Source organism: Macrotis lagotis, chromosome 4 (assembly GCF_037893015.1).
Source record: "Macrotis lagotis isolate mMagLag1 chromosome 4, bilby.v1.9.chrom.fasta, whole genome shotgun sequence".
Lineage (NCBI taxonomy): Eukaryota > Metazoa > Chordata > Mammalia > Peramelemorphia > Peramelidae > Macrotis > Macrotis lagotis.
The window spans coordinates 124,421,023-124,444,655 of NC_133661.1; the positions used below are offsets into that span (position 1 = coordinate 124,421,023).

Here is a 23,633-nt window from a genome sequence, read left to right on the forward strand (position 1 = left end):
AGTGAATGAAACGGATGCAAGATTTTATTTCATTTTGGTAACTGAATGGATACATAGGGTTTGAAGGAGAAAGAAAAATCCAGGGCTGTGAACCTAAGTGACTGGAAGCCTAGAGGTGACCTTAAGAGAAATGAGGAGGGGCAGCTAGGTGTCGTAGTGGATAAAACACCAGCCTTGGAGTCAGGAGTACCTGGGTTCAAATCCGGTCTCAGACACTTAAAGACCTAGCTGTGTGGCCTTGGGCAAGCCACTTAACCCCGTTTGCCTTGCAAAAACCTTTAAAAAAAAAAAGAGAAGAAATGAGGAAGCCTATAGAGGAAGGATGAGGAAAGGGGAAGAGGGAGAAGACCACCCAATGAGTTCCATTTTTTGACTCACTGAAATTGAGATCTGTGGTAGAGATTTGGAGCTGGTGATGCAAGGTCAGAAAAGGAATTAGAGCTAGATGCCCAGAGTTAGGAATTTATGGAATAGAACTACAATCTTGGAGCGAGTGAGAGCAATAAACCAGAGTGTAAAGAAAGAAGAGAAGATAGCCCAAGGAGTAGTTCTGACAAGAGAGGGAGAGTGTGATACAACAGAAAAATGAGTGCTGGGAGAACTAGCAGTGAAACAGTTTCCATTTTGCAGCCCTATCTTATTTCCCTTTGTAAACTATCATCCCACCCTCCCACAGCTGCTTAAATCCTTGATCTCATAAAAGAATAGAAAATGTATCTCTGCCAAGACGCTAGTGACTGATAGGTTAAAAGTATTCTCCTTCCCAGAGGAGTCCGGCAATTAAGGATTATTTATTGACTGCCATATCTTCGGCATTGTCCTAAATTCTATCGGATTTACGAGGGAAGACTGAGCCGATCCTGCTCTCAAGAAATTTCCAGCTCAGCTGGAGGGATTAGCTTAACCAACACAAACACGCTCCACATAACAAACAAACAATATAATTAATGAGCGATTGTGCCGTATTTTATTTGCATGTTAATTGGACTCCGAAGTTTGGGGGACAGAAGGCCTCTCTGGATGTCAGGCCTCAGCCGGCGGTGGGGCAGGGATTTGACCCGGGCCCCCCAAGTCCTATCGGCCGGCGGTCGTCGCAGTCCTCCTGAGCCTCCTCTGCAGCGGGCTCGGGGGGCCGTGGCGAGGTAAGGGGGCCAGAGGCGGGCCCGGGGAGGGCAGGAGGGGGCGCCGGGGCGGCTCAGCGCGAGCCTCCTGAGGGCAGGCGCCCCGGCGGGGCGGGGCGGGGCAGCGGCGGGCGGGCCGGGCCTGGGGGCGGGGGGCGGCCGCGCTGTCCCCGCCCCGCACGCAGCTCGCCGCCCCGGCCCGGCGGCTCCGGAGCCCGGCGGAGGCGGCGCTGTCCGGCCTCGGCGCTGTCCGCTGTCCGTCTGTCCGGCCTCGGCGCTGTCCGGCCTCGGCGCCGGGGCGGAGCGGGCCGCTGCGGGCAGGGCTGAGCCCCCGCCCCTGCTTCCTCCCTGCCCGGACGGAGGCCGCTGGGCCGGGGCTGGGATGTGAGAGGCGGCGGAGCGGGCCGGCCCGGGGCCCGGAGAGGCGCCGAGCGGGAGGCCGGAGCCCCGGCGCGGTAAGGTGCCGGCGCGCGGGGCCCGGGGGCGGGCCCGGGGCTCCCGGGGGTCGGGGCGGCCCGAGGAGGGGGCGGCGGGCAGAAGCGGGGCACGGCGGGCTCTGCGAGGGGCTGCGCGCGGACCCCGGCCTGGGGGGCCGGTGCGATGGGGGGATTACGGGAGCTCCACCCTGCACCCCTCCAGCTCGGGCCCGGGCCCCCGCCCCCGCCCAGACTCCTCGGGCTAAAAATAAGGCTCCAAGCCGGGATTAGATTAAGTAGGACACCGCTCCCCCCTCCTCCTGCAAGGCTCCAGCCCTTCCAGGCTTCTGCGGCCTGTCGTCCCCCACCCAAAGGATGTACACCATGATCCCCGGGAGGGGCCTGCTGTGTCAGATCTCACTCCAGAAAAGTTGGGTTTGGCTCACCCTCTCCCCTGAGGAAGCTCTAGGCTTCCCGGAGATCGGGTTTGCTTCCAGTTTCAGTGATGGTGACCTGGGAGGCCACAGAAGTCTTTCCTACCTAGGACTCATCACAGTTTTTCCTAGAACTGTGTCAGACTTCATCTGGGCTTTTGGCATCACATTGTAGAAGGAAATGACAATAGACATGCTTTGGCCTGGCAGTGCACAAAACTGCTTGTCCGGTATTTTCAAAGGAGCCAGCAGAGTATCAAGAAGTGCAGAGAGCTCAGGTGAGACCTGAGGCTCTAATTTGCACGACCTTAACTAGCGCAGAGCTTGCAGAAAAGACTTCCCTCTTTTCCTTCCAGCTCCTCATCCCCTGGATGGGGAAGCAAAGAGTTCCTGATTAGGCTTCCACTAAGAATGATGCCACACGCTGTCCGTGACAACAGAACCAACAGAGAACAACATTCCCAGGCCACCTTGGGAAGTGATGCTTTCTTTCTTTGGCCTTCAGGAACTGCTCTTCTCAGTGCCAGGGCAGAACAGACTTGTGGGGCTGATTTCTCGTGATGTCACTTGATGGGAAGACATGAGGCATATAAAACATGTTGCTCCTTTCACAGGTATATTCAGGGGGATCGGTATGAAGTTGAAGAAGCAAGTGACAGTGTGTGGGGCAGCCATCTTCTGCGTGGCAGTCTTCTCCCTCTACCTCATGCTAGATCGAGTTCAGCATGATCCTACCCGGCACCAGAATGGTGGCAACTTTCCTCGGGTGAGTCTTGCCCCTGATTACTAGTATCTTTATTGTCCAGGTTCTCTAGGTTCAAATAATTTTTACAATGATGGACACTTATATAATTGCCAGAGCTGGTGATTCTACCACCCAACTAGGTCAGTACTATCAGGCTGGTTCCCTATTAGGTATGTCTAACACCTATACTGATGTCCTTCTAGTGCCCAGAAGTGACTCTTATTTTGGTGGAACATAAATCCTCACAAATTGGCACTGCTAATAGTTGTTCAAGGGCCAGGAAAGTTAAGTTTGGAGAATCCCATGCCAGATTGACCAGTGATTACTTTTTTGAGGCTATAGTAATTCCCAAAGTCCGTCTCCCCAAAGCCTTGTAGGGTTTCAGTTTATCCTGGTAAAGGAAATATTCCTAGCAGGGAAGGTATTAAAGAGATCTGTGGGTTAGGTCCCCAAAAGGAGATCCTAGCCCATGTGCAGCATCACCCCCTACCCAGTCTGTTCAATACTGGTTTTAGGCCAGAAGACCCCAAAATAAAAGGTTCCATGAATTTCATGGTTTGTAGGCCTCAAGCAGGATTCATCTTGAATTTACCCTTCATTCTGAAAAGAGTACATCTTTCCCCATATCCTTGTGTTTCTGTGTCCTTGCTAGAGCAGAAAGAATCATGGCCAAGTCCCAAGTGGTTGCCATGAAGTAATTTCTTATTCCTGGCTTAGGACGTGGTAACTGATTGTCCATTGTCACTGATTGGCAGAGCCAGATCTCAGTACTGCAGAACCGAATTGAACAACTGGAACAGCTGCTAGAGGAGAATCATGAGATCATCAGCCACATCAAGGACTCAGTGTTGGAACTGACAGCCAATGCCGATGGCCCTCCGGCTTTGCTCCCTTACCACACCCCCAACGGCTCCTGGGTGGTACCCCCAGAGCCCCGCCCTAGCTTCTTTTCCATTTCCCCCCAAGACTGCCAGTTTGCTCTTGGGGGTCAGGGTCAGAAGACAGAGCTCCAGGTGAGATCAGGGGTAGTATGATGGTTGGGAGAGTGATCACGAGTATAAGATACTTAGCCATTCCCTTCCTCAGCAGATGCTTACAGTATCAGAGGAGCTGCCCTTTGACAATGTGGATGGTGGTGTGTGGAAGCAGGGATTTGATATCCCCTACAGCCCCCATGACTGGGACTCAGAAAATCTTCAGGTGTTTGTGGTACCCCATTCCCATAATGACCCAGGTAAAGATGAAGCCTCTGGGTGGGGAAGAGGGGGAATTATTCTTCCCAAGGCCTTGTATAACTTATTTAACCACTTAGACCTAAGTCTTCTCCCCCCCCACCCCGTCAGTAATTATACGAGAAAGCTTCCTTATGTTGGAAATAATCCTTTTTATAATAATAATAATAATAGAAGTATCTGACACTTAAATGGGATTCTACACTATAAATCATTTTACATGTATTATTTTTTATTCATTCTTCACAATCCTGTGAATTAGAGAGGGCAGCCATTATTATCTCCATTTTATAAATGAAGAAATTAGTTTGTTCAAGATTGTACATCTGGTAATTGTCACAACCAGGACTCAGACCAAGGTCCTCTTCTTCCACATCCATTCTTCTAACCACTACAGCAAGGCTGCCTTATTCTTTGAGAATAGTCTTCAGTGGTGCTCTCTTCTGGGGCTTCTCTCTTGTTTTTCACAGGCTGGATCAAGACCTTTGACAAGTATTACACAGAACAGACACAACATATTCTTAATAGCATGGTGCCCAAGCTGCAGGAAGACCCCCGGCGACGCTTCCTCTGGGCTGAGGTCTCCTTCTTTGCCAAGTGGTGGGAGAATATCAATGCTCAGAAGAGGGCGGCAGTACGAAGGCAAGTATACATGTTGGTAGCCAGAAGGGCTTAGCATTCACAGAGGTAGCAGAAAGGAGAGCAGGTTGTAAAAAGATCAAGGGAGAGGGAATGTGGAAAGAGATTTCCCTAAACATTGTGCTTCAGAAGACAGGGGGTGGAAGAATACCAAAAGAAAGGTGAAATGGTGTAGTGGTAACCAAAGAGAATTTTGGAGAAGATTTGGCCAAGAAAGCATAGGTCACCTATGGAAAGAGAGGAATCAGAGGTTGAATGAATGTAAAGAAAAAGAATGTATCAGAAAAATTGACATCAAGGAACTAGGGAGATGGAGTGGAAACCATAGGGTTGGAGGTTGAAGGAAACCTTGATTAGAGAGGAGAAGCTGGGAGGAAGGGGAAAATGAGTGACTTTGGTATCAGTGCAGATGTGAATTCCCCTTTTCCACCCCCACTTGTCCATATCTGAAGTAGGTTGATGTGACTTGGCTTTTTGTAGGCCAAGGTGGTCATTCTCTCAGGCTCTGGCATGCAGTGTTAGAGTAGGGATGGACACTAGGACCTTGAACCATCCTGAGTGGAAACTGTTGGCCCACAGGTTAGTGGGAAATGGACAACTGGAGATAGCAACCGGAGGCTGGGTGATGCCTGATGAAGCCAATTCCCACTACTTCGCATTGATTGACCAGCTCATCGAAGGGCACCAATGGCTAGAGAAAAACCTTGGTAAACCCAGATTGGGGTATTCACTTTTTATAAATTAAATTAAAATACTTTCCACTAAAAGTTTATTTTCTCTTCTTCCCATCTCCTCCCAGCACACACACACACACACACACACACACACACACACACACACACACACGGGAAAAAAAAGAAAAACAAGTAGTGACAAAACAAATTTTCACATTGCCTTATCCAAAATTGTATGTCTCATTCTGCATCTTGAGTCCATCACCTCTCATCAGTTTTTCCTAAAGACCTTCTAAGCCCAAGGAAAGCATGATTGTGTTAGGTATGGGTACTGATGGTAAAGGAGTTAAGGGTGGACAGTGTGCCCAGGTTAGGAGTGCCTTTCAGTAGCTATCAGTTTTTAGGGTACCATTCCATCATACCATTTTCAGAGAGTTAGATTTGATTTAGCACTTTATATAAGAGTAAAGGGTAGAGGGTGAGGGTGGGGAGGGGAGAGTGTCCAAAATGGAATAGCCAAAATTCAGCAAGACACTTAGCACCTCTGGTCTTCACCTTTTCCTGCTTAGGTGTGACCCCACGCTCTGGCTGGGCCGTGGACCCTTTTGGACACAGCTCAACCATGCCTTACCTGCTCCGCCGCTCAAACCTAACCGGCATGTTAATCCAGAGAGTGCATTATGCTGTGAAGAAGCACTTTGCTGCTACCCACAGCTTGGAGTTCATGTGGAGACAAACTTGGGGTAAGAGTTAGTATGGAGTTAAATCTTGAGAACGGCATTACTGGCATTTTTTTTTTCTGTGGCTAGGACAAAAAAAAAAGTATGAGTTCAGAAAGAAAAGGGTAGCAAAGATGTAGATACCTCTCTCAGCTGTTCCTGGGAGCAAGGCTATCTGCAGCATGGAGGGCAACTGCTATTATGTTGACTTTTCTTCATCTTCCTGGCCTCCATATAGTCTTCCTTCCACCCTCAATTTCCCGAAAATTTAAATACTAATAATTTATTTGTAAAGCATTTGTATAGTTTTTGCTTTATATGCTTTACATATATTATTTCATTTGATCCTCACAACATTATGAGGTAGGAACTGTTATGGATCTCATTTGATAGATAAGGAAACAGAGGCTAAGAGAAATTAAGCAGCTTGCTCAAGATCACACAACGAGTTAGTGTTTTAAGATTCTTCCTGATTTCCAGTCCAGTGTTTTTATTCACTAGGCCACCCAGCTATCTCATGATCTTCTTTCCAAAAGATTAGTCTTGGCAAACATATCTGACCCACTACGGAAAGCAAATTGCTGGGTGATGAATTAAAGCATTGTCTTTTACCAAGACCTGAAAATGATTCTTACCTGTGCTAGTCCACTGCAACTGAGGAAATAATTGCTCCCCAGTCTCCATTTCTCTCCTTGCCTTAATATTTGTGTCCTGGATCCTAGTCCACGTACTCATGACTTCTTGTTGATCACTCATCTTGGGAAGCTTTGCTTTCTTCTAGGTCTTTGCCTGTGGGCAACCTTATGAATGCTTATTCCTTGCCTCCCACTTGCACAGTGCTTGTCATACAATTAAATGCTTCATAAACACTTATTGGTTATGCCTTCTGCAGACCCAGATGCCAGCACAGACATCTTCTGCCACATGATGCCCTTCTACAGCTATGATGTGCCACATACTTGTGGCCCTGACCCCAAGATCTGCTGCCAGTTTGATTTCAAGCGTTTGCCTGGTGGACGAATCAACTGTCCCTGGAAGGTGCCACCCCGAGCAATCACAGAGACCAATGTGGCTGAGAGGTACCTGTCATCTGTAGCATATACCTTCAGGGGGCTGCTAAGGGTCTCTGAAATAGCTCTAGAAGACCATTTCCAGAGTGCTTTTTCTGCCAACAACCCTAAGGGCTCTTAAGAAGCTGGCAGAGCCTACTGACTAACACTGAGGCAAAATATTTCCAAAGCTGGTATACAGCCTTAGGAACCTGATAAACTCTGTAAATTTCTAGTCATCCCAAACCACCTCTCAGGGAACCTGGATCATAGGGTTCTCAGTATTCAGCAGAACTAGGGGTTTTATTTATTTATTCTAGGATTGTACTCCTAGAATGGATTTCCTCAGAAATGGAGATGGAAAGATTTGAAACCAGGGTCATTTTTAATGGAACCAGACCTTTTACGGAAACTTCTTGGGACTGGTCCAAACACAAACCCAAGTGGTTTTTGCCAGAACTAGAACAACCACTAGAATGTTCTTAACATGGGCTCTGTGAACTTGTTAAAAAAATATTTTGATGACTGTATTTCAATCTAACTGATTTCCTTTATAAACCTATATTTTATTTTATGCATTTAAAGAATTATTCTGAGAAAGGATACCTGGACTTCACCAGATGTAAAATGAATGTAGCAAATTAAGCAGCCTTTTATTTTAGGATTTCTGTAACGCACCCATCGGTGTTTCCATATTTTCTCCCAATTGTAACCTTCCTCTTAATACTCTGGGCCTCTGCAATGATACTATACAGTTTTATCTTCACCTCTCCACAGGGCAGCCCTGCTTCTGGACCAGTACCGAAAGAAATCCAAGTTGTTTCGAAGCAATGTATTACTAGTGCCCCTTGGTGATGACTTCCGTTATGATAAGCCCCAAGAATGGGATGCTCAGTTCTTCAATTACCAGCGGCTCTTTGACTTCCTCAATAGCCAACCTGACCTCCATGTGCAGGTGTGATAGCTGCAACTAAGAGTTGGGGTCAGGGTTGACAAGGAGAAAGCAAGGTTTGGAGTAGTGTAAAAGGTCGTTTAGCATTGTTACAGTCCTGTTATAGGGGAAGCACACCCTACTATTGACTCAAAAAGAAGATCTTCCAGTTTAGGTTTCTCAGTTTAACAAATAGCCAAATATTCCCCTGGAAATAGCTGGACTAGGTTGAGTTGTTCTGTTTAGAATGGCAGAACGAAACTTCTCTACCTGTAGCTATTTGTTGGTAGTTAGAATTCCTATGGAGCTCTGCTACCTACCATGCTGATGGAAGCTGGGATTCTGTCTTCCCAGGCCCAGTTTGGCACTCTATCTGACTATTTTGATGCTCTATACAAGAAGACAGGGGTGGAGCCTGGTGTCCAGCCTCCAGGTTTTCCTGTGTTGAGTGGAGATTTCTTCTCTTACGCTGACCGGGAGGATCACTACTGGACAGGCTATTATACCTCCAGGCCTTTCTACAAGAGTTTGGACCGGGTCTTAGAAGCCCATCTGCGGTGAGATTTAGCAATAAAGACATGATTGGGGCTTGGAATTCAAAGAAGGCAAAAGGCCTGGGGGCCAGGTGGACATTAGGAAGTAGAAGGGAATAGGAAGGAGGTTAAGGCAAGGTGGGCTAACTGAGAGATGGATCACAGGATTTCTGAGTTGGAAAGGACCTCTGTGGCCATTTAAATAGTCAGTGAGGTCCCTAAGCATAAGGAAATACAGTTCCTAAGGATGTGGAAATCCATCAAGGTTAGTGTTTGGGGAGGAGGGTTCAGGTTAACTGGAAAGGTGGAAGAAACCAGGAAATTGTGTGGGTGGTATCAAAGAAGGGAATGGTAACATCTCTCTCTGGGGCAGGGGTGCAGAGATCCTGTTCAGTCTGGCACTTGCTCATACTCGGCACTCTGGCTTGACCAATCAGTACCCACTCTCAGACTACACCCTGCTGACTGATGCCCGTCGCAACCTAGGTCTCTTCCAGCATCACGATGCCATCACTGGTACTGCCAAGGAGGCAGTGGTAGTGGACTATGGGGTCAGGTGGGACCACAATTCCTTTTCTTTGGGGGGGGGGCAAACATCCTTAATAGATGGGTTCAGAGGGGAATGAGAACCAGACATTTCCCCGAACTCATTTCCTTCTTTGTCCTACCTCCACCTTATAGGCTCCTGCGTTCTCTTGTGAGCCTGAAACAGGTCATCACCAATGCTGCTCACTACCTTGTATTGGGGGACAAAGGAACCTACCAGTTTGATCCCAATACACCTTTTCTCAGCATGGTGAGAGATACCCCTTGGCTGCTATTACCTATTTCTACCATTGGGAATCCTGTTCTACCCTCATCATACTTGCTCAGAGCTTTGAGTCCTAAGTATAGAATAGGTATCCTGTGCCTTTGCCTGGGTGAACAGCTGCAAAGGCTGGTAGGAAAATAGTTGTAGAATAGTTACAGGGACCTGTTGTCATTTTCTCATCCTTAATATCTTTAGACCCTGTGATAAGTTACTGGGGTTGCAAAGATAAAAATGAAAAAGGGGCGGCTAGGTGGTGCAGTGGATAGAGCACTGGCCTTGGAGTCAGGAGTACCTGAGTTCAAATCTGGCCTCAGATACTTAATAATTAACTAGCTATGTGGCCTTGGGCAAGCCACTTAACCCCATTTGCCTTGAAAAATCTAAAAAAAGAAAAAAAAGATAAAATGAAAAGTCCTTTGCCCTCAAGTAACTTACATTCTATTGGGAGAGACCTGTATACATAGCTATATATGAAATAAATACATAGCTCTCTTGCAGGATGATACACGCTTAACCCAGGATGCCCTGCCTGAGCAAACAGTGATTCGGATTGATTCCTCACCCCGGTGAGCAGTTAGATGAGGCTTCTCTCAGAATTCTTTTTTACTCTGTAACACCCCAACCCATTGTGTCCAGCCCTTTCCCATCTTCAAAGACCCATTTTCATGTTTAACTCCCTTTGGAAAGCCCCTTACCTTCTTTACCTTTTCCTCTACACCTTCTCTAGTCTAGCTTTACCCATCTGCCTGGCAGGTTTGTGGTACTGTTCAACCCCCTGGATCAGGAGAGACTCAGTGTTGTCTCTTTGCTTATTAACTCTCCCCGGATCCGGGTCCTCTCTGAGGAGGGCCAGCCCTTGGCCGTGCAGCTCAGTGCCCACTGGAGCTCTGCCACTGACATTGTACCTGATGTCTACCAGGTAGGTGCCAAGGGGAAGGGTCCAAAGTGGCAGTGGGGGATCTGGAGTGTAAGCTACAAGTTGGGATGCTGTCATCTGAAGTTTGAATCTTGTGATTTTGATGAACACTGTCTCTTCCTGGAGTCCCCAACCTCTGCCTACACCGGTACCTCATTGTGTCCATCAACATGAGTCTTCTGTCACTATTCATCCCTCTTTTTTCCTGTTGCATTGCCTGGTCCCTTTGTAGAAGGCTGAGAGCTTATCAGCTCCTGAAGCTGTATGAGGAGCCTGCTCTGGTCTCACTTTGTACTTTGCAATGAGCAGGTATCTGTGCCAGCTCGCTTACCTGCCCTGGGTCTCAGCATCCTGCAGTTACATCCAGGCCTAGATGGTCGCCGCACTCTGCCCTCTTCTGTGCGTATTCACCTGCATGGCCGCCAGCTCTCTGTCAGCAAGCATGAGATCTTCCCCGTGCGTGTCGATGAGGCTGGGTCCAGTGACTTCGCCCTCAGTAATCGCTACATGCAAGTCTGGTTCTCAGGCCAAACTGGGCTCCTCAAGGTAAAAGAGAGCACCAGGGGAAGAGGTGAAGGGAGGGAAGGAGAGTGGGGAGAATGGGGCAGGATTAGTAAACTTAAGTGGGAGAAGTCAGCAGCCTCCAAAGGTAACCAGGATTAGGAAAGGGGGGGTGTCCTGACTGATCAAGAGAGAGATAGAATGACTGCAGTGTGCTAGGGAATACCTGGAATGCAATCCCTTTAAGGTGATTGCCAGCCTATTCCCTGGGTGGGCAGGTCTGATATTCTGGGATGGGGCCAGGGGTCAGGGCTGTGTTTGTTGGCAGAGCGTCAAAAGGGCGGATGAAGCGCAGGAGCATCGATTAAATACCGAGTTCCTCATCTACGGCACACGAACCTCCAAAGACAAGAGCGGCGCCTATCTCTTCCTGCCTGATGGCGAGGCCAAGGTACAGGTGCAGAGCAGCCTTAGGTCTGAGCCAGTGAGATGTTGAGTTCTAAGCATCTTGCTCCTTGCTCAAACCACCTCACCTTCAGGCTGACCTTGGGTGGTCTGATTAGGAAATATACATGGAGAGGCCCCGTCCAAGTGGTGGTCGCAGGCCCAAGTTAGAGGGTTCAGTAGACAAGAGTATCGGACTGGGAATCAAAAAGACCTGAATTCAAATCCTGCCTCAGCTAATGACAAGCTGTGTGACCCTAGATGAGCCATTTGTATCCTTTCTTAGCCTCAGTTTCCTCATCTGTAAAATAGGGATAAAAATAGGACCTAACTCATAGGATAACTGTGAGGATCAAATGAGATAACACTTGGGACTCATTTAATTAACCTTTTTCTACCTGTTTCCTTATGGGAGAACAGTCTTATTGATTACAGCTAAAGATGGTGTGGTCTGGGGGGAAGAGGACTGGATTTTCAATCATAAGATTCAGGTTCTAATTTCTCCTGCCCCTGATTAGCTTTATGAGTCTCCTATTTCCTTATCTGTATTGGAAAGATAATAATGCATGCGCTGTCAGTCTCACATAGGTATTATCAGGATGCAATTAGAGAACATATATAATGTTCTAAATAAATGTCAGCTGTTGTTGTTATTGTTATTATTAACCAGGTTAAGGGTCCATTCCTCTTAGTTTATTCACTGTGCTGTGATGCTCAGCACCTGCCTGCTCTGTTCCTAGCCCTATGTCCCCAAGGAGCCCCCTGTTCTTCGGGTCACTGAAGGCCCCTTCTTCTCAGAGGTCGTTGCCTATTACCAGCATATGCAGCAAGTGGTTCGGCTCTACAACCTGCCAGGTGAGTCTCAAAGTAGAAATGTTTGCCCTGAGATTAGAAGTAGTCCCTAGGGAGAGAGGCCCTGCCAAGGGAGGTCTACTGCTTCCTGGTCCTATGCTCCTTCCCAGGACATGCCTTCCAAAACTTTTCTAAATTTTATTCTGAAAGTGTTGCAATGACTTTGTTTTTTTTTTTTTTGGACATGGGATGGGAGGGGAATCACTTTCTATACCTCTTCTCCTTTAATGAAGAAAAAGGCAGCAGGAATGTATGTAGGGAGAAGAGTGCAAAAGGTGGGGGGGGCATAATTAACAAATTAACAAACTCATAACAAATAAACAAGAGTCAAGCAAAATAATTCACACAGTGACCATGCAGGTCATATTTTTCATGACTGAAAAGTCATTCCCTTCCTCTTCCAACTCATTTCCCTATCTGTTTGCCTTACCTCACCTCCCCCAGGGGTCGAGGGCCTCTCCTTAGATATCTCCTCCCTTGTGGACATCCGAGATCATGTAAATAAGGAGTTGGCACTTCGTATCCAGACAGACATTGAAAGTGAAGGCACCTTCTTCACAGACCTCAATGGCTTCCAGGTATGATGCCTGGGAATAGGACTTTGGGAGTCCTTCTAGAGAGGGCCCTCCATCTCACCTACTCCTATTGAAGGTACTAGTTTAAGGAAGAGGAGGGGGCACGCAAAGAGTTTCTAATGTGGGGTCTGTGAGCTTTTATTTTTTTTAAATTTAATTCTTTTCTAATTACATATATAAAAAAATTTCAACATTGATTCATTTTCTTTTTAAATTTTAATTTTTTCAGTTACATGTAAAGATACTTTTCAACATTGATTTATTTTTCCTTTTTTAATTTTTTTCCAATTATGTGTAAAAAATAATCTTCAACATTGATTTTTTGTAAGATTTTGAGTTCCAGGTGGCTAGGTGGCGCAGTGAATAAGAGCACCGACCCTGGAGTCAGGAGTACCTGAGTTCAAATCTGGCCTCAGACACTCAGTAATTACCTAGCTGTATGGCCTTGGGCAAGCCACTTAACCCCATTGCCTTGCAAAAAAAAAAATTGAGTACCAGTTTCTGCCTCCCTTTCTTCCCTCCCCACCCCATGACAGCTGAATAATCTGATATAGATTATATGTGTACAATCATGTTTAATATATTTCCACATTTGTCATATTGTAAAAGAATCAGAACAAAAGGAGAAAAACCATGAGAAAGAAAAAACATAAAGCCAATTTTTAAAAATGAAAATAGTATGTTGGAGACTGCATTCAGATTGCATAGTTTTTGCTTTGGCTATAGATGGCATTTTCCATCACAAGTCCTTTTAGAGTTGTCCTTCCAACATTGACATTTTTTGTAAGATTTTGAGTTCCATATTTTTCTGCCTCTTTCTTCCCTTCACCATTCTCCCAAGGCAGCAAGTAATCTGATAAGTTATATATGTACAATCATGTTTAGCACCTTTTTTATTAATCAAGTTGTGAAAAAAGAATCAGAAAAAAATAAGAAAGAAAAACACAAACCAGTTTTTGAAAGTGAAAATAATGTGCTTTGGTCTGCATTCAGACTCCAATTTTTTCTCTGGATGTGATGGCATTTTTCCATCACGAATCCTTTAGAGAGGAGCTAAGTATATCATAGTTGATCATCACATAATGTTGTCATTAATGTGTACAATATTCCCTGGTTCTGCAGTGAGCTTTTATTTCAATCCATTATTTATTATTTATTTTTAGCATTCATTTTTTAAAATATTGAGATCCAAAATCCTCACCAGAGCCCTTCCTCCATTCCCTAGGAAGATAATATATGAATTATACATGTGAAGTCATTTAAAACACATTTGTGTATTAGCCAACTAGTGAGCTTTTTAAAAAAAAAAATCTGATCAACTCTTTCACTATAATCAGTTTCCTTTATAATTCTGTATATTTTAACTGTATGCCTGATTCTTAGAAAGAGTTCATGGGCTTCACCAGCCCACCAAAGGGATCCCATAAGAAAGGCTGAAGAGCCTTGTATGAGGATATAGGAGATAAAGGACACCTGGAGCCAAATTGAGTCTGTGTTCCAGAAATACACCCAGCTGCCTCTCATGTGTCGTTTGTTACCACCTCTCCAGATACAGCCCCGTCGGTATTTGAAGAAGCTGCCACTGCAAGCCAATTTCTACCCCATGCCAGCCATGGCCTATATCCAGGATAGCCAGAGCCGCCTCACCCTGCACACTGCACAAGCCCTAGGAGTCTCCAGCCTGAACAATGGTGAGTGGGCATGCCCTTGGGGCAGTGTGGTACAGGATGAAGGGGATATATCTTCTCATTTGCTTCTAACTGGGGGAACTTTTTCACATAGAGGGTTGGTACGAAGAAGGAAGAAAAGAGTATGTTGTATCATTGTATCACCACCTATCCAGCTATTGGCAGGAAGCTGATCCACAAGGGATGGGAAGGAGGCTGGGATGCTCGCTTTTCAATCGGGCAAGATATGATTAAAAAAAAAAAACCCTGAAAATCAGTATATTTGGGTTTTGGTCTTGTCTTTGCTACTAACTAGCTGCTTTATTTTGGAAAAAATCACTTAAGCTTTCTGAGTTTCATATAAAAGATTAATCAGTTGCCCTGGACTGAAGGAAAAATCACTTAACCTCACTGGGTTTCCATATAAAAAAATTAACCAGTTGCCCTGGACTGAAGGTTCAGTGGATCCAGTTCTAAAATTTTGTGATCTATAATCTAAGTAAGGAGTTGAATCCATTCAAGTAATAGGCTATAACCACAAGGTTATGTTAAGGACAGCAGCTGATTTTGTCATGAGGTATGATCCTAGCCCCCATTGGCTTCAGTACTTTTATGACTTGGAAGAGTCAGGTGTCCCAAGCCCAGTGACCAGCTGCCTTTCAAAAATCCTATCCCTTTGTCTGTTTTGTGCAGTTATTTGGGAGCTTGTTTTACTACAACAAATGGGAGTGGACCTAATTTATAATGAGCATGATCCATTTCTCTGCTCCTTCTGGGATTTGAACATACATTTTAATTATATAGCATCTAGATATCTGGATTTTTGTACAGGATAATCTACTTTTTTAAGACTTCTTTTCTCTTTCAGGGATATAATAGAAAAAAAAAAAAGATGAGGGTCAGATCCACATCAGATAGAAAAAGGATATATATGCAGTGATGTTCCCCTTCCAAAGAGTTATATTATTAAAGAATTAACCAAAAAATAGAAAGAAGGAAAAAAATTCAGCAAAACTTATCAACACATTGAAAAAACCTGATGTTATATGCAATGTTTAACATGACCTGTACAAAGGAAATGGGGGGGAGATGTCTTATCTCTTCTTTGGGGCTAAGTTTGCTCTTTTTAATTTTGCAACATTCAACTTAATTTTCCATTTACATTATTATAGTCATTGTTTATATTTTCCCTATGTTTGCTTATTTCACTTTGCACAGTTTACATGTCTTTCCATGTTGCATTCATCCTGTTCCTTACAGCATTGTCATATTCTATTGCTTTCACATACCCTAATGTTTAATCTTTCTAGTTCTTTGCTACTATAACATATTTTGGTGCATTTGGGAACTTTCTTATTATTAATGACCTTCTGGGGGCCAATGCCTGATAATTTAATCTCTGGATCAAAGGGCATCATATTTTAGTCACTTAATTTATGTAATACTGCTTTGCTTCCCAAAATGTTTGTACTAATTGTACCATAGCTTCACTAGTAACAACACAGTCATCTTCATGAATGGTACAGTTATGTAATTAAAGGAAGGAATATGGACTGTGAGATAATAGGCCAGAATTCTAATTCCATTGTACTCAGTGTTCCAATCTGAAAATGAAAGCTGGGAGAGAACACCCACTGGAGAGATAAGGAAAGGCTTCCTCTAAGAAGATAGTGCCCAAGCTGAGCCTTGAAGGGAAGCTCAGGACTCTTAAGAGGTAGAGATAAGGAGAGAATGCATTAGGCAGAAGGAACAGTCTGTGCCAAAGAGATAGCAGTTTGGGTATGAAGAACAGATACTTCCCCCAACCTGGAAAGTTCCTTTTTTTTTTTTTTTTAGCATGAAAACATATACTATATTAAATTTTCTAAAGAATAGCCCTGTTGAATGGGGGCAGCTAGGTGGTACAGTGGATAGAGCACTGGCCCTGGAGTCAGGAGTACCTGAATTCAAATCTGGCCTCAGACATTTAATAATTAAACCAAAAAAAAATCCCTGTTAATGTATATATATATATATATATATACATATATATATATATACATATATGTATATATTTATACTTAGATATGTAAATATAATGTAATATAATACAGTGTGAAACAATGGTAATGGAGTATGCAAAAGTGATTGATCTCATACAGTCAGAAGAAATAAATGCAAATTTTCTAGAAAAGTATTACTTGTACAATGGCATAATGATCTTGAATCTTCTTGAAAGTAAGTTGCCTAGTGTATTAATTTTTTTCCATTCACTGTGGTACCATATTCAGGAGAATTCTGATCCACTCTCTGACAGTAATCACCTGGTACAGGTACAGTTTTGGTTAACTCAGTTTAAAAAGCTATAACTGAGATTTAACAAAACATATGGAAATTAATGTTAACTTACAATGTTTCTAGAAAATTTTCTAGTTTGTAATACACTTGAAAATTTCTTTTTAAATTTTAAATTATATATATTATATTATATATATATAAAATATTCTGGCTTCCTGGTATCATAAGCAGCCAACTGATATTATGAACAGTTCAGAATGAAGCATTCATGATTAACCTAAAACCTATTTAAAAAAAATATCTTAGATGTGGCCAAAGAAATTCATTGATAAGATCAAAAAGCTATCAGGTTCTTATATCCAAAGAGCACAATGAATAATGGCCTCATAAAATAAATTTAATCAAGATATTTGGAAAATGTAAGTCTGAAAAGCTAACAAGGATGACTATTTAATAGCTGATGTAATTTGAGCCTTACATTCTAGCAGAATGTTTGACCTGATGTGAGGTGGGCTGACATCTGACAATCAAAAACATGGTCGACAAAAGCCACACCTGAAGGACAATATGAAGGAAAACCTGAAGCAATTTGATGCAAGGAATGACAGCAAAAAACTTTTAATGAGACTACCTGTAGCAACCTAATAATATAGAGATTAACTTTGAGCAAAAGCATCAAGGAGAAGATGCAGTCACTCTGGAAATTGAGTTTGGTCACATATAAAGTATAATCCTTTCTGTTAATCATTAGGCTATCTTACAGATTACTCTCTTAAGTGAGTGAATGTTACCAACTGTAGCAGGTAATGAAACTTCAACAACTCCCTAATGAAAAGAAGCTATATTTGCAAAAGAAGTTAAAGTATAAGGTCCCTATTTGCAACTCAGTGAAATATTATTTTATCTTGGACTTTACAGTTCCACTCGTAGAAATGGATAGCAAATATTGCCAATAGCACCATCTTTTTAGATTGAGGACAATGCATGTAATTTCCTAAATGTCCTCTTGTGCCTGAGTGTATCAGCCTCCAAAAAATAAACAAATACTTTATTCTCAGGGAAAATACCTATTTACCTAAAGTATAATCCTAATTTTTTTAAATGAGTATGAGAAAGTAGGTGGGAGCCAGATTAATTAGGATTTTCAATGACAGACTGAAGAGTTTGCATTTTACCCTTGATGCCATTGAATTTTTTTAAGCGGCAAAATCATAGAAAGGACCTCAGGGGCCATCTAGTCCAACCTCTTCATTTTGCAGACAAAGAAACTGAGGGTCCAGGAAATATAAGTGACTTGGTCAAAGTCACATGGATAGTAAGCCTCAAAAGTAAGATTTGAACACTGGTCCTCAAGACACCAGAATCAACACTCTTTCCACTGTAATAATAATAATAGTTGGTTTTATATAGTACTTTCTGTGAGCTAGGCACCTTGCTAAGCACTTTATAATTATCACCTTATTTGTTCCTCATAACAATCCTGGGAGATGGGTGCTCTTTATTATCACCCCTATTTTATGGATGAGGAAATTGAAGCAGTCAGGTTAAATGACTTGCCCAGGGTCACACAGCTAGTGAAGTGTCTAAGACTGGATTTTAACTCCAATCTTCCTGACTGGACATCAGGCCCAGCATTCTAACTAGCTGTCCCATACTACTGAGTCAGACCTGCTGTTAGACCTGGGTCTAACCCATGTGGAGGATGGGTTAGAGAGACTGGCAAAAACTAGAAGAGAGGGGCAGCTAGGTAGCACAGTAGATAAAGCACCAACCCTGGAGCCAGAAGGACCTGAGTTCAAATTTAACCTCAGACACTTTATAATTACCTTAGCTGTGTGCCCTTGGGCAAATCACTTAAAAATCACTTAAACCTATTGCCTTGCAAGAGAGAGAGAGAGAGAGAGAGAGAGAGAGAGAGAGAGAAGAAAGAAAAACTAGAAGAGAAAAGGATTAGGAGAATATTTGTAATAGTTCAGGCAAGGGCCTGAACTATACTGGTGGCTCTGGGAGGGGAAAGAAGTATGAATGGAGGGGATGTTGTGGAAGTTGAATCATGAAACTTGGCAACTGGTTTACTATGGAACTGTGTGCAAAAGGAGAGAAGCAAGGGTGCTTTGCAGGCTGTGAAGGGAGGTTACTAGAAGCATTGTAGTAGCAGAGATCAGAAAGTCTGAAAGGATGAGAAAGATTTAGGAAAAATAACTGTTTGGGACCCTGGTTCAAGTTCTATCATCAATGTGACCCTGAGCAATTCTCCAAATTACAGAATATTTAAGCACTCTTCAGTGACAGCAGGAGTTTGCACCAGACTCTTCCTACGCTGTTGCGATCACAGAAACAAAAATGAAATGCTTTGTATGTATTGAGTCTAAAATGTCGTTTAGACATTCTTGGTAAAGATGTTCAAGACAAAAATTCAGGAGAGACTACAGGTTGGAAAAATATTTAGGAATCAGCTGCATAGTGATGATAATAGAATTCTTGGGAGCATAAGGGTGTATCAGAGGAGAGAGAAGACTGAGGACTGAGACTTCAGGGTCACCATAGTAAACAAGGGCAGAAAATACATGATGATCCAGAAAATTAAGCTAAAAAGTAAGTCATTAGGTAAAAAGAAAGCCAAAAGAATAAAAGAGAATCTAGATTAAGGATCATAATCAACAACACCAAAGAGGATTGAATATCATAAGGACTGAGTAAAGGTCATTGGATTTAGTAGTTAGATGATCTGGAGGTAGTGTTTTAGAGACTAGAGAAGCAGCTCTGCTCCTTGGCCAATTAGGGCATCTGCTGTGTTACTCGTACTTCTGAGCAGGCAGTCTACTTGCAAGGAGCAAGCTACAAGGGGTCTCCTCAGCCCACTGTCTCCTGTGTTGAGAAAGTAGCTTGTAACCTTTTACATGGAAAAGTTTTTCTACTTCACCTGTTGTCAAAAATAGGTTTTCTTTTCCAGTCAAGCTATCTAAATTGCTTTTCATTAACACATGAGTTTTCATTAAAGTACCTGAGGACATGTCATCTTTACTAACTCGTGCTACAGTGGAATGAATACTAGACTTGGGGAGTTTGGGGTCTTGGCTCTGCCATCGAATAGCTGTGTGACTTGGGACAGGTGACACCTTCTCTGTCCCTCAGTTTCTTCCTCTGCAAGTTGAGGGGCATAAGGTTACACGGCTCTAATGCTGGGAGGGACCTTTCAACATCTCATCCCATCTCATTTATCCCTTAAAGGGCAAAACTTTGACATTTTTCCTACCATTCTGATTGAGGTTTTGTTTATGGCAGGGCAGGTGAATAGATTTGCCCCTGGAGATTTATTGTTTTCATTTCTTCAGGCCAACTGGAAGTTATCCTAGACAGACGTTTGATGCAGGATGACAACCGGGGCTTAGGCCAAGGACTAAAAGATAACAAGAGAACCTGCAACCGGTTTCGCCTCCTACTGGAACGACGTACCACTGCTAATAAGGTACCATTCCTGGGGTATGGGTCATGAAAGTGCTCCAAATCAGCTTGCCACTTTAGGGTCTCAGCCTGGGGAGGAAGGAATGAAGTTAATACATTTGAGTGAACTGAGGAGTGGGACCTAGTGTTTCTGGGTTGTGTGGAGGGGGCAATTTCTCATCCATCCCACTGCTGTCTGACTCTTCACTCTGCTAACCATCACCTTGCTCTCTTACATGCTTCATCTGATTATCCATCTTTCTTCATTTCATAATTTACTTTGCCATCAGCCACTTAGCTTCTTTTCCAAACTGGCCTCTGCATTTAGGCATTTGATCTTTCCCAGCAGCAGGAGCAGCAACCAAGAGGTAAAGCCCAGTAAAGGTAGCTTTTGTCTAGTACTAGCCAGTGGTAATTGTATCTGGAGCCCTGTCAAGTCCAGACCCTGTAGCAGAGTCCCTCGTGTCTATGTGTAGAGGAGATCACTAGAGAGGATGCCTAGATAGTAGTACCATTTTTGTCTAGGGATGGTAGTCACTAGATGGGCTTGCGGGGGGGGGGAGGATATCAGATATTAATCAGTAAGTATTATTCAGCAATGTAGCATGTACTACAAATTGTACTAAAGCCAGGCTAGAATATCTTGAAGTTATGTTTGGATCGGGGGAAAGGCAAGGTTATTTTATAGGAGATAGCTGTATCTCCTCTCCCACCTACCCATCACTTCAGTTGCTCTTGAGTTGCCTCACCCAGTTCTTGGTACTAACATTGCAGGTACAAGATGGTCGCCCAACCAGCTTCCCATCTCTTCTTAGCCACCTGACTTCCATGCACCTAAACACACCAGTGATGGCCCTACCTGTGGCCCGGGAGCAGCCTGGAGGCCCTACCTTACGTTCCTTCCAGCCCTTGGCCTCCTCACTTCCCTGTGACATTCACCTGCTCAACTTGCGAACCCTCCAAGCTGAGGTGAGTGCCCTTGTACCACTCTTCAGCCTCTTATCTGCACTTCTTAAACCAGTCTTCTGGATTCTGTCTCAGAAGTGCCGTCCTATGTAGACAGAAGATCCTCAAGCTAAAAGATTTGTGTGCAATGGTCCAAATGCTTTTGCAGTATTCACACTCTTACCATCTCCTCCATTTCATAGGATGACAAACTCCCTTCATCTGAGACTGCACTCATTCTACATCGAAAGGGCTTTGACTGTGGTCTGGAGGCCAAGAACTTGGGTTTCAACTGTACCACAAGTCAAGGCAAGGTGAGCATGGGACAGTATCAAATAGACATGATATATGGGTCTTTGTCTGCTATTTGGAATAGCAAACAACTCATTTTGAGAAAAACCAAGAGATAGTCCAGGGATGACTTGAGGAATAGCAAGGCAGAGGACAATTGGATAGGGATGAAGTAGGATGATGGAGTATGAAATGGAGGCCCATGTTCCAAGTCTTCTTTGAAAGTTAAGGTATGAACAATATTCCATTGTTCTTTAAATCCTTCCAACTTAACCCCCAAAATAGACTCACACAGGAAGCTTTCACAGACCAGAAATGTGGAACATGGACTCAGAGTCCACAGATACTTTTATATAAGATCCTTATCAAAATTAAAAACAAAAGAACCCCAAAACTTGTGGTTTGCTGGGTAGATGGGAGAAAGATATATTCAGAAACAAACATGACATATAAAAGCATGAGAAATAAGTAAAACAAGTTTTAAAAGACCCATGAACAAAAGAGCAGTTTATATTTGAAAATGTTTTATGCTGAGATTTACATCATGGGTATCTAGAATTGATCAGAAGAACTGTGGCAGGAAGGAATCTTAGAAATCGTCTTATCCAGGCCCTTCATTTTACAGAATGAGAAACTAAGGCCCAAAGGTTAAACTGACTTGTGACCCAGGTCACACAAGTACTAAGTGGCAGAGCCAGAATTTAACCCCACTTTCTCCAGCTCCAAATCCAGTGTTCTCTCAAGTGTATGATGCTGTCTGTCAATTTGGGTGCTTGGCTTATAATCATTTTTTCAACAGGTTGCCCTGGGGAGCCTTTTCCAAGGGCTGAATGTGGGCTTCCTGCAGCCCACCTCACTGACATTACTATACGCACTGGGCTCACCTTCAAACAGCATGGACATCCACCTGGAGCCCATGGAGATTTCTACCTTTCGCCTCCATCTGGGCTAGTGTTCTTCGTGGCCAGAAGTAGTACATCCATATAGACCACCTTTCAGACTAAGGCTGGGCTGGACAGCTACACTGGGTGCCCCAACCTACTCCACCTTCCCCAACTAACAGACTGAGCTCTGCCCTGTTGCCCACTATTTATTGTTGCTCCTATGCTTGGGGGGGCTGCCCAGAAGCCCAGAATTAAACAGATGGGCCAAAAATGCAGGTAGGCTCAGGAATGAGAGGCCGGCCCTAGATGCTGGAGCAGATGGGACTGGGCAGCACCTTGAAGTGCATGAGTGGCTGCCCACCTGGACATGAGGTTCTTACCCCCAGTTCCTATTCTGTCTCCCTTCTGTTAGCTTTTGGGATTTGGAAGACCCAAGAGCAGAAGTACAAAGAACTGAGTGGGGCAGCAAGGAGTGAGATGGAATCTCTGCTCCTGTCTTGCTGCCCTGATTCAGGAGGCTAGTTGAGGCAGGTATGCAAGAAAAAGGGAATCATGATCCCTCCTTCGGTCAGAGCGGGCTCTGAAATGAAGTACAGTGATTCTATAGAGCAGAAACATTTTGGTGTGTTAACCAGGTCTATAGAAGTCTAAGATCAGGAATCAGAACAGTTTTAACTTGGAAGAAAAGGAGAAATAAGGGGATAAAGGAAAGATTTCTCTCTCCTTGGAAATGGAATCTCTAGGTGATCTGCTAGTTGCTAGGCCTGGCTACACTAGGTGCCACCCTGGCCGAGGGGATCTGCATCAAGCAGGTGATTTTGTAGCAGTAAGAACTCTTTGTATGGAACTAGAAACTGTGACTTTGCCAGAATTCACAGGACCCTTCAGGTAACAAAATTCATTTCAAACTAGTGACTTGGTCTGTGTGTTGCTTTGGGATCTGGTGGTGGTGGGTTGCCTTTGCCCTACTTGTCTATTCATGGTTTTCCATTTTGGTTGATGTATTTTTTTTTAACAAAAGAGGCAGTACCTTATACTAGCAGATGAGGGTCATAATAGAGGTGATGTTTTTTCCAGAGAAGAAACTTTTAATCTCCCTTTCTCCCCTTTCCTCCTCAACCCCAGAAATGCATTAAATGATCATTCCAGAGTTTCCCTGGTTGTAGGAAATAGCTGATCTAGAAACAGATGGGAAAAACCATTGGGACAGCCTGGGGATGGACATAATCACAGCAAGTAGACCATTTCCTCCCTGGTGATAAGTTTTCAAGAGGCAGATCCTTTGTCTGATTCCCCAGGACCAGTAACAATGGGAGATCTTGAAAAACAATTCTTTCAGCTTGTTAGGAGATTGATCTTTCTTCTAAATTTCAGGCTGAGAAAAGTTTGAATAGCAAAAAGCCCTGATCTATACTCTGAATTGGAGTGGCTATGTTATACTCTTATCTAAGGAATGACTCTTTCTAGGTACAGAAGTAACAAGCAAATTCAAGAAAGGTCTTGTGTAGAAGGTGGCACCTTAGCCATAATTTT

General features: G+C 43.9%; 1 protein-coding gene across 5 annotated transcripts; it reads left to right on the forward strand.

Annotated features, from left to right (window-relative positions):
- The first annotated feature begins 1,119 nt into the window (after positions 1-1,119).
- Positions 1,120-23,011, forward strand: MAN2A2 (mannosidase alpha class 2A member 2). Of its 5 annotated transcripts, none has more exons than XM_074234045.1 (23): positions 1,120-1,142; positions 2,586-2,737; positions 3,472-3,729; positions 3,806-3,950; positions 4,419-4,590; positions 5,167-5,294; positions 5,831-6,004; positions 6,873-7,059; positions 7,807-7,984; positions 8,315-8,517; positions 8,867-9,049; positions 9,175-9,289; positions 9,803-9,870; positions 10,058-10,223; positions 10,530-10,766; positions 11,050-11,172; positions 11,906-12,020; positions 12,462-12,595; positions 14,142-14,283; positions 19,872-20,005; positions 20,755-20,949; positions 21,129-21,239; positions 22,016-23,011. In XM_074234045.1, exons 2-23 carry the CDS (start codon positions 2,606-2,608, stop codon positions 22,166-22,168), a joined length of 3,453 nt encoding a protein of 1,150 aa, XP_074090146.1. In that variant the 5' UTR covers positions 1,120-1,142; positions 2,586-2,605; the 3' UTR covers positions 22,169-23,011. The 5 variants fall into 5 exon arrangements, with proteins under 5 accessions (XP_074090146.1, XP_074090145.1, XP_074090144.1 ...); XM_074234044.1 differs by lacking the exon at positions 1,120-1,142 and adding an exon at positions 1,360-1,581; XM_074234043.1 differs by lacking the exon at positions 1,120-1,142 and adding an exon at positions 1,360-1,576.
- The last annotated feature ends 622 nt before the right edge of the window (positions 23,012-23,633 follow it).